General features: G+C 45.0%; 1 protein-coding gene across 1 annotated transcript in view; it reads right to left on the bottom strand.

Moving 5' to 3' along the window:
- IMMT (inner membrane protein, mitochondrial) overlaps nt 1-5625 on the bottom strand; it is a gene marked incomplete at its 5' end in the record, with an annotated part of 19484 nt that extends 13859 nt beyond the window's left edge. Inside the window, 3 exons of the mRNA XM_009077882.1 lie at nt 3536-3656; nt 4941-5130; nt 5549-5625. Of these exons, the coding sequence (XP_009076130.1) occupies nt 3536-3656; nt 4941-5130; nt 5549-5625 (388 nt within the window). The remainder of the gene's footprint in view (nt 1-3535; nt 3657-4940; nt 5131-5548) is intronic.
- Between the last annotated feature and the right edge of the window lie 5019 nt (nt 5626-10644).

Below are 10644 nucleotides of genomic sequence, written 5' to 3'. Positions count from 1 at the left end.
AGCATCTTCAGCCAGAGGTCTGCCAAGCTGGCGAAGAGGTCTTTAAACTAAACTTGCTGGGAAAAGGGAACCTCAACTCATCCCACTCCTATCAGTTTGATGCCAGGGCCAGCAAGAGATGCCCAGAGACTAGGAGAGAGAGAAGTCAGCAGGAGAGAGCACCTGAAGGACAGCACAAAGAATTCTCCAGCCAGGAACTCAGCTTCGTCAGGGACCCAACTTCATCTCTATGCAAAGACACTCTCAAGGCAGAGGAGTTAGAGACAGTGCATGTGCCTGCAGGGCTGTGATCTTACTGGCATCACAGACATGGGGTGGGATGGCTTCTAGGACTGGAGTGTCGGAATGGAAGGATGCAGGCTCTTTAGGAAGGATAGGCAGGGGAGATGAGGAGGGGGGTCACCCTCTTTGTCAATGATCAACTGGAGTGCACAGAGCTCTGCTGGGAATGGATGAGGAGCCAACAGAGCTTCTGGGTCAGGAATAAAGGGAGGGTAGGGACTGGTGACATTACAGTGGGGGTCTGCTACAGGCCACCTGAGCAGCAAGACTGAGCAGATGAGGCCCTCTGTAGACAGAGAGAAACAGCCTCATATTCCCAAGCTCTGGTCCTCATGGGGAACTTCAACCACCCCAACATCTGTTGGAGGGACAACACAGCAGGGCATAAGTCATCCAGGAGATTCCTGGAATGCATTGATGACAACTTCCTTCTTCAAGTGATAGAGGAACCAACGAAGAGAGGTTCTGTGCTGGACTTCATTCTCACCAAGGAGAGGCTGGTGGGAAATGTGTGGTTCAAGTGCAGTCTTGGATGCAGGGACCATGAAATGGGAGTTCAGATCCTTAGGGCAGTGAGGAGGGCACACAACAAACTCACTATCCTGGACTGCAGGAGAGCAGACTTTGGCCTCTTCAAACATCTGCTTGGTAGAATACCATGGGATAAAGCCCTGGAGGGACAAGAAGCCCAAGGAAGCTGGTTGGTATTCAAATATCACCTCCTCCATGCTCAGGAACATCCCAACAAAGAACTAGGCAGGCAAAAACACCAGGAGGCCTGTGTGGGTAAACAAGAATTTCCTGGACAAACTCAAACACAAAAAGGAAGCCTACAGAGGGTGGAAGCAAGGAAAGGTAGCCTGAAAGGAATACAGAGAGATTGTCCAAGCAGACGGGGATCAGGTTAGGAAAGCTAAAGCCCTGATAGAATTGTGCTAAAGTTGTCCCTGTTCGGGGATGTCAAGGGCAATAAGAAAAGCTTCTATAGGCATGATAGTGATAAAAAGAAGGCTATGGAAGACATGGGCTCTGTCTGGAGGGAAACAGGCGACGTAGTTATCTGGGATATGGAGAAGGCTGAGGTACTAAATTACTTTTTTGTCTCAGTCTTCACCATCAGCCACACTGCCTGAGTCACAGGAGGCAAAGGCAGGGACTGGGAAAATGAAGAGCTGCCCACTGCTGGAGAGGATCAGGTTTAACACCATCTAAGGAACCTGAAGGTGCACAAAACCATGAAACCTGATGAGACTCTTCCATGGGTCCTGAGGGAACAGGCTAAGCCTCTATCCATCATATCTGAGAAGTCATGGCAGTGTAATGAAGTTCCCAATGACTGGAAAGTGGAAAACATAACCCTCACCTTTAAAAAGGAAAGTAAGGAAGACTCAGAGAATTACAAGTCAGTCATTCAAGTCACCTCTGCCTGGCAAGGTCATGGAGCAGATCTCCCTGGAAACTATGCTATGGCAAATGGAAAATAAGGAAGTGACTGGAAAAACAGCCAACATGGCTTCACCAAAGGCTAATCATGCTTGACAAATGTGATGGCCTTCTACGACAGGGTTATAGCAGTGGTGGATGAGGGAAGAGCAACTGATGTCATCTACCCGGTGCAAAGCATTTGACACTGCCTCACACAACGTCCTTGTCTCTAAACTGGGGATACATGGATTTGATGGATGGACCACTCAGTGGATAAAGAACTGGCTGGATGGTCACACACAGAGAGTTGTGGTCAGCAGCTCATTGTCCACATGGAGGCCAGTGAGGAGTGGTGTCCATCAGGGGTTGGTGCTGGGGCCAATACTGTTCAACATCTTTGTCAGCAACATGGACAGTGGGATTGAGTGCACACTCAGCAAGTTCACTGATGACACCAAGCTGTGTGGGGCAGTTGACATGCTGGAGGGAAGGGATGAGCCATCCAGAGAGACCTTGACAGGCTTGAGAGGTGGGGTGATGACAACCTCATGAAGTTCCACAAAGCGAAGTGCAAGGTCCTACACCTGGGTCATGGCAATCCCAGGCACACCTACAGGCTGGACAGAGAAGTCACTGAGAGCAGCTATGGGGAGAAGGACTTGGGGGTATTGGTGGATGAGAAGCTCAACATGATCCCGCAATAGATGCTTGTTACCCAGAAAGCCAACTGAGTCCTGGATTGCATCCCCAGCAGCGTGGGCAGCAGGTTGAAGGAGGTGATGCTCCCCTTCTGCTCTGGTGAGATCCCAGCTGGAGTGCTGTATGCAGCTATGGGGCCCCCAACATAAGAAGGATGTGGACCTGTTGGAGCAAGTCCAGAGGCCTTGAAGATGCTCAGGAGGCTGGAGCACCTCTGCTATGGAGACAGGCTGCAAGAGCTGGGATTGTTCAGCCTGAAGAAGAGAAGGCTCTGGGAAAACCTCCTAACCTTCCAGTCCATATAGGGCTACAAAGAGAGCTGGAGAGGGACTTTGGACAAGGGCGTGGAGTGATAGGACAAAGGGGAATACCTTCAAACTGACAGAGGGCAGGGCTAGATTGAATATTAGGAAGAAATTCTTTACTGTGAGGGTGGTGAGGCACTGGCACAGGTTGCCCAGAGAAGCTACAGATGCTTCTTCCCTGGAAGCATACAAGGTCAGGTTGGATGGGCCTTTTGGGTCTAGTGGAAGGTGTCCCTGCCCATGGCAAGGGATTTTGAAGCTCCCTTCCAACCCAAACCATTTTATGATATGTACTTTGGACATTGATGTTATTATTTCCAGAAAAAGATAATTTTCTGGACAGACAGCAACAAGGTATTAATTACACATACACACAGAGCCATGAGAGATAAACATACAAAGATGTCACAACTGCTTCTCTCCAGATCAGTTCCATTTGATCTGGCTTTAGAGTAGCTCAGTAAATAACCAAAATTAAGCTTCTTGTGCTTGCAATAAGAGAGGGAAAATGGCCTCAGAGTCCAACACCCCAAGTTCTCTTCCTGTGGAGTCTCATATCTGAACTATGCAGATCAGTCATTGTTTATCTTAGCTTCTAAATACCCTATAAAGTAAATACATTTCATAAAAATTAGGAGAGAGGGAAAGCTAAAGCCATTTTAGGCAAATTCTATGACTTAAAAAGAAAACACGATTAATTCTAACAAATTACAACACACTCATCTTCAGTCATTCAAAGGACTATTTTGATCTACCCTAGCACGTATGACCCAGGAGATCGTTAGGTCTTTTGCTTCTCTCTGCATGACATTCTATAAATTTACCTTCTTTTCCCTCTGAGGGAGCAGCAGCTTCTGGTTTGCTTATCTGGGATTTGGGAACAGGCTGTTTAGACTCTTTCATTACTTCTGCTACAGATGAGATCTGCAGTGGACCTTGTTGTATCTTGAGAAAACAAAAATAAGAAATATTATCAGCTTTCCAAACAGCTTGAAAACAGCAGCAAGGCCACACCATTTCTTGCCTTGATTTAATTCAGAAGGGATCTTTACAATTTTCACCTCTGCAAAACTAAGGGTAGTGGCAGTTTTCACCACAAACAAGTATTTTTGAGGTATGCAAAAAAGTTTCATGCCCCAAATATTCCAAACACTTCTGAGAGTGTTGAACACTACAGACAATGCAGAAACTGTAACTGTGGCTTCACTGCTTTCCCTCTGAAAGGCTTCAGATGCTGCTGGTTGGAGCAGATAAACACTTAACCAAACACAGTATTGCAAAGTTTTACGGTATTAATCCTTTAATATCCACTGTGCAAAGCCACAAGGTAAAAGTAAAAGGATCTGAGTTAAAGCAATGACTGGGCAGGTGATAACTTTGTCAGCTGATGGATCTGGTTTGCAAATTTACTAGTGCCTGGGAGGCACTAAGAGCTTGCATGATACACATCAAGCGTAGCTAAAACCAGAAGAGATACAGTTTTGTTAACTGATATTCCCCCACTAGTTAAGAACAGCTTTCTTACAATCCAATTAAAAATATTTTGGGCTTCTTGAAAGCTAAATGGCTTCTGAAAGCTCAGAACAGCCATGGCCAGAGCAGATTTTCAGCATTCTTGGATAACTGGGAAGCATTTGTTTTCAGATGCAGGAGCAGAGAAACTTCTAGGTTCAATTTCCGGAGTTGTACTGAAGGCAGTATCAGCTTTTCCTTTCTGCAGGGTCATACCACTAAGATTTCAAAGTATGATGCTTTTGCCTGGCTCTGTACCATTCAAATATTTACTCATTCAAAAATGTACTCTTTAAAGTAACTTCATCTTAGAGTTTTCTAATCCTGCTACACCACCAACTGCACTAAGCCTCTAGCAAAATAGTTAAATTCCAGCTGGTCACCTGCCCCTCTCTCTCCCCAGTTTATTTCTGAGTGTAAGCATAGCAGCTCTTCAGCTAGAATTCCAGCAGATTATTTTACTGTAAATAAACCCAACAGTTTTACAACCCACAGACCACAACACAAGATGATAATGGGCAAGGTACAAGCACCACTTAGAAGCACAAAGTAGTGCCTTAGTTCATAATTCTTCAATCTTCTTAATTTAAGAAACCTTTAAAATTCTTAAAATCTCTAAATTCTTAGCACACAGCAAAATTAATCAGAATTTGAAGCTCAAGAGCAGACACTCTCTTTAGGAAACAGGAGAATGGAAGGGTGGGGGGAAACACTTACTGGTTTCTTTGGCATTGGTATGCTGTAAGGTGCAGGGCCAAGTGCCATCTCAAAGAGTTTGTCAGAGTAGGGAATGGCCTTCTCCACGCTTTCCCGGAATTGTTTGTCATAGCTGGCATACAGGACAGTTCCCCCTATTCCTCCACCCACAAACAGGACACCTGCACCAATGATTTTGCCTACAGAAACACTGAGGAGGAAAGAAGAGTGAAAGCAATGTAATTTGAATGATATGACAAACATCAAACAGTTGTGAGCCTTCATCTTCCAGCTGAGGACCATCACCCTGTTCCAGGACCTGCCAACAAACCCACCACCCACTTTAAATCACCTTCAGCACCAGCAAACCCCTGGTCCCATCCTGGTTCGTGACTAACCCAAAGGCAAGGTGGCAACCCACAACTTCCCTTGTAAATACTGATCATCTTGATTAGCTTCCCCTAAATCTGACTTGAACCAACCAGGGAACACATAAAACCATAAGAGTTACTCAACAAAAAAAAAATAAATCCCACTGCTGCAATCTGCTCTCATGTAAAACTAAGGAGCAGATTCCCTCTTGGTCAAAGCACCAGCAGCAGTTCCACCCTCCAAACCCTTGTACATACCCGGACTCCCCCGAGTGTGTGGCATATCCACGGTACAGCCGTAACGGACGGAGTGACACTCTCCCACACTGGCTACTCTGCAAGGGGTGGAGGAGGCAAGAGTTAGCACTGAGCACATTTAAGCATCTCTCCACCTCAGTGGCAGTATCAGACTGATTTCTACCACCAGCTCATCAGGAAAGCAGAGATGGGCACCAGAACAGCAATGCAGGACTCTTTTCCCTAAACAAAGAACTTTCTCATGTGCAGCTTCCAGGCTAAGGGCTTTTTGAGAAATAATTATGCATTTTGAAAAATGAGGGGGGAAAAAAAAAGTCCTACCCCAGCTTATTTCTGCATTTATTTCACTGATTTATTTTCCCTAAATCCAGTCAGTTCAGATTCTCTTCAACAATCTTAGAGAATATTAAGGGGTTGGAATGAACCTTGAAAACCATATGGTTCCACCTCCTGCCCTGGGCAGGGACACGTCCCACTGGACCAGGTTACCCAAGGCTTTATCCAGCCTGGCTTTGAACACTGACAGGGTTGGGGCAGCCACAGCCTCCCTGGGCAACCTGTGCCGGTGTCTTACCACCCTCAGAGGAAAAAATTTCTTCTGAATATCTAATCTAAATTTCCTCTCTTTCTATTTGTACCCCTTACTCCTCGTCCTATCACTACAGTCGTGTGCTAGAACAGCTCAGTGTGAGCAGTGCAGAAGACAACAGCAGCTGTTTAAATACTTAAAACTATTTAGAACTATATTAAATACTTGAAACTATGTTTAATTCTGAAGACAAACAAGAAACTCTCCTTAAGCCTCCAAATCAAGACTTCTTCTCTAAGAAAATTAACAACATGTACATGTTCCAGATAGGCATCAGGTTATAATATAAATTAAATTACTACATGAAGAGTGATATTTCATTATATTCTACTTAACAAAAAACACATTACTCAAGATTTTTATCATCTCGATATTTTAGATGAAAATTAGGATTTACCAGAAGGACTGGTTAAGCTACTCTAAGCCTACAGAAGGAAACACACTGTTCCCCTCAGAGAGTTTTTCCCCACATGGGAATTACTATCAGGGACACACAGGGCTCATAGGAAACCAAAGTACAAGGTTCAAAAAGAACTTTTCCCACAGTTGACATTTTGCCCAACTGGGAATATTTTCTTTAAAAAACCGGGAAATGATTCACTATAACATAACCCCAGAAGTCATGTTTCTCCATTTCCTTTGGTACGTGGCAATAACAGGCACAACTCTTGTGGTTTAGGTCCCATCCTTGTCCAGTAGTGTAGACAGGAAAGGGCAGGAACACTGAATTCTTATTCTTTCCAGAAAGGCAGCCAAAACATTTTTAATTAGTAGCAGGAGCATGTGTACTGCAAGAGGAAATGCGCTCCTCTTACCCCCGAGACCTCCAGGAGCTCTCACTGTGCTCTGTGGTTGGTTTTCTGGTTTGTGATGGAAAGAACAGGTGACAAAATAATAAATATATTCTGCAACGGTTTTGATTATCAGACTTGACTGCCTCAGAAGCAAACTCTGAGGCTTCACTTGTCCTTTCAAGGGGAATTTCACTAATAAACGCCTTGTAAATCATTTTGTCATTGACTGCTGCACATGCTCCTGAATCTCTATGTACATCCCTAAGAAGCTCAGGAACAGCAAAACAATTCAGCATTAAGCATACAGCTCAATCCAATAAAATGAGAAGGGAAAAGAAAGTGATTTGCTATGGATCAGTTCAGACTGAATTTTCAGTCCCTTCCACCACTTTGGGTTTACCTTATTTGACCATCACTCCCCAGCTCCTGGCCAGGCTGTCTGGAGGTGATCCCACCCTGCATCACAGTCACTCCCACCTCTTTGCTCAGGCTGGACTTGCCTTCTAGGTGATCCTGGAGGCTGCCACAATCCTAACCTTGGCACCTGGGCCAGCTCACCCATTTTCATGTTGGCTAAAACCCCTACTCACACCTAGTGATGGCAAACAACACCAGAACCATTTAGTCCTACACCTTCAGCAAACACATCTGTTCCTGCACTTAGGATCAGGCTGTGCTTAGGGAGTCAGCAGGGCAGAAGAGAACACTTGTTTCTCGTAGCTCAGCATTTATGCTTTGTACACCTTGAGGTTTTTTTTGGTGGGATGGATTTTAGTCCAGATGCACTTTGGACCAGATGACCTTTCTAGGTCCCTTCCAAGCAGGGCTGTTCTCTGATTAGTCAAATCTTCATTTACCTTTATATTTTGCTTCAAAATGAGAGGAACCAAAACACGGGTCCTCAATCAATGGTGTGGGACTCTCACACATGTAGCAATGGGAGCAATAATTAAACCCAAAACAAACCCCTACCAACTCTGTCTTTCAAGATGCTGCAACAAATTCCCACAGCTGCCAATGGAACAACAAATGAAATTCTGCAGGTATCAATGTTTTATGAACAGAAACCCGCCTAATTTTTTCCCCCTCACACCCAAATACACTACCACCTCCAAAAATCACTGATTTTTTTAAATCGGTCATCATAGTTATATTGCTTATATTTGCTGTATCACCATAATTTGGAAATTTACAGGTAGTTACCAATCTCCCCTTTGCATAATTTCCAGGAGTTTGTCATTTTTAGACTGCTGTTATTTATTTGTAATAATACCTCAAAGGATTTGGAAGAAACACATCACGCATGCTTTGCTATGCCCTCTAAAAGGCAGAAATAAACCACCTGCTGTGCTGCAGAAGACAAAGAAAACCCTTTGGATAATGTACACAGAGACAGCACAGAGCTCCAAGCACTTCAGAGTAGCTATTTCCATTTCTTCCTCTTCCTCCAGCAGTTCTATGTGCCATTTGTTTCACCCAATTTCTTATATGCTTATTATTTTACATTGATTATCTACTATCACCACAACAATCACTCTGCAGGGCACATCACACCTTAACTCTGGTTAATATCAAGAGCCCTGGTGAATCCCACGTTGGAAGTTATCCATGTGAGCTCACCCTGGCACAGTGCTCAGGACAGGCACAGCACAGCATGACATCACTGAACAAATAAAATCTGTCTTGCAGGTTTATACTTCAGGTGTAACTCCAAATAACCAAACACAGGACTCTCCATCCTCTGTGCTCTTTCAGTCCCAGCTAAACCTCTCCTAGGCACCTGGTTCCAGCATCCTGACCCAGAATATCTGCAGCACAGGGCCTGTGCACTCAAACAGAAAGAGCAAGCCAGAAACTTTGGAGGAAATTCGTTAGGACAGAGGTCAGGTGTAAACAAGGATCTCTGACCACAGAACTCTAGCTGGTTTCCCACCATTTAAGACTTCTGCCAAATGTTACACACTTTTAGTAAAAGTCCTGTTTCTTTTCAAAGAAAGCTCAAGAAATACTTCACATAAGGGAAGAAGAGTCTCTCTGAAGGACTGCACTGTAGCTGAAAGCAGTTACTGCTGTGATGAAGAACAACTCTTCTCAAAGCCACAACTTCAACTGACTTGTTAACAAGCTTAACTGATCCTCCAGACCCAGAGTTCATGGTAAGAGAGAAGGATACAACTTTTCCCAGTCTCCACCACAAGTTCCCTACTGGGACTTTCCATACTTAAACTTTCATCCTGCTCTGTCTTTGGGGAGCAGCAGCTGCTTTGCTATCCCCATCCAGGACACTCTGCTTCCCAGCTCTCTCAGGCTGCTCAAGCAACTGAGCACCCTCAGGGACTTGTTACCCACAGCCCTGAGCAAGTCTGGCTCTCCTTAGACCAGCAGATTTTTTAACCTATAAAGGAGTATCTGAACATCACAAAACAGAAGCAGATCTGCCTCACTGTCAGCTTCCATATAACAGATAGAGTAACAGCCAGAGGGTCTTACTTCTCTGAGGGAAGCTTTCACTTCCTGGGGAAAAAAACTACCTCAGATCAGGTTAGCCCTTTTGGACTGAGTCCTCAGTTCTGCCCTTCTTGCAATACAAGCACTATAATTAAAACCTTGGTTTCTCATTTCCAGTTTCTGTCTCTTTTGCCACCCAAAGAGAAACAAGTTCTAGTTGCAGAAAGTCCATGAGACCTGAGTCTTCCTGTGTCTGCGCCGCAGTGTGCCACAAAGCTTCTCCGCAAAATGAGCACAAAGGAGCAAAATGTATAAGAAGTATTTCATTGCATGTCCTCTCTTGCTATCCAAACTAGATCTCCAGTGTGCTCAGTCTCATCAGGAAATATGAATAGGATAAAGGAAAAATTGGATTTTTAAGCAAGTAAACAAGCAGCAAAAGTACAGACAATAAACTTTAGAGTGCTATGGCATCTCTGTGTTTACACAGTTCTCAGGAAGGAATTCTTCCCTGTGAAGGTGATGAGGCACCGGTAGGTTTCCCAGAGAAGCTGTGGATGCCACATCCCTGGAAGTGTTCAAGGACGGGTTGGTTGGGGCTTGGAGCAACCTGGTCTAGTGGAAGGTGTCCCTGCCCATGACAGGGGTTGAAACTAGATGTTTTTTAAGGTCTCTTCCAACCCAAACCATTCTGTGATTCTTCCACCAAACGCTTATATCCCACTTGCAGCTGGAAAGCACCTCCTGGCTGTTCTGGAGCTGTACACTCATTCCAGACACATTCTGCTAAAGGCTGAGCACATGCAAATAGCCCCAAGAGATAAACATCTGGGAAAGCCTGGTTTCTGTCTTCCCAGCTGGAACTTTCCACAGCCCAGAGCCTTACTTCAGTGGGCATCAGGTGACCTGTCTCAAGGCCTCTCCAGCCTCATGGAGCAGCAGAGGAAATGCAGGAGCTGCAGTGGTACAGGCTGGGAGATGTAGAGGGGAGAATGCACAGCTTCTCCTTTGCTGAACCACGTGAGCAGTCACAGGCACTGGGATGGAAAGGACACCAGCGTGATCTAACCAGGTTATCTGTGTTAGTCAAGCAGGGTGGCAGAGGAGCTGCCCTCACCTACAGATCCCTGTGGCTTCCTGAACTTGGCCAACTACTTTAAAAATGTTCCAGAATACATCACATCACCATCCTTATCTCTGCTGATAAGGAGAGGCAAAGGTCCAGGACACACAACAGGGTCCCGCGGGTCCTTTCCCCCTGGCAC

This window comes from Acanthisitta chloris, unplaced genomic scaffold (assembly GCF_000695815.1).
Source record: "Acanthisitta chloris isolate BGI_N310 unplaced genomic scaffold, ASM69581v1 scaffold8167, whole genome shotgun sequence".
Taxonomy (NCBI): domain Eukaryota; kingdom Metazoa; phylum Chordata; class Aves; order Passeriformes; family Acanthisittidae; genus Acanthisitta; species Acanthisitta chloris.
The sequence above is the reverse complement of the archived record's forward strand: the minus strand, read 5'-3'. Positions and strand labels throughout refer to the sequence as shown.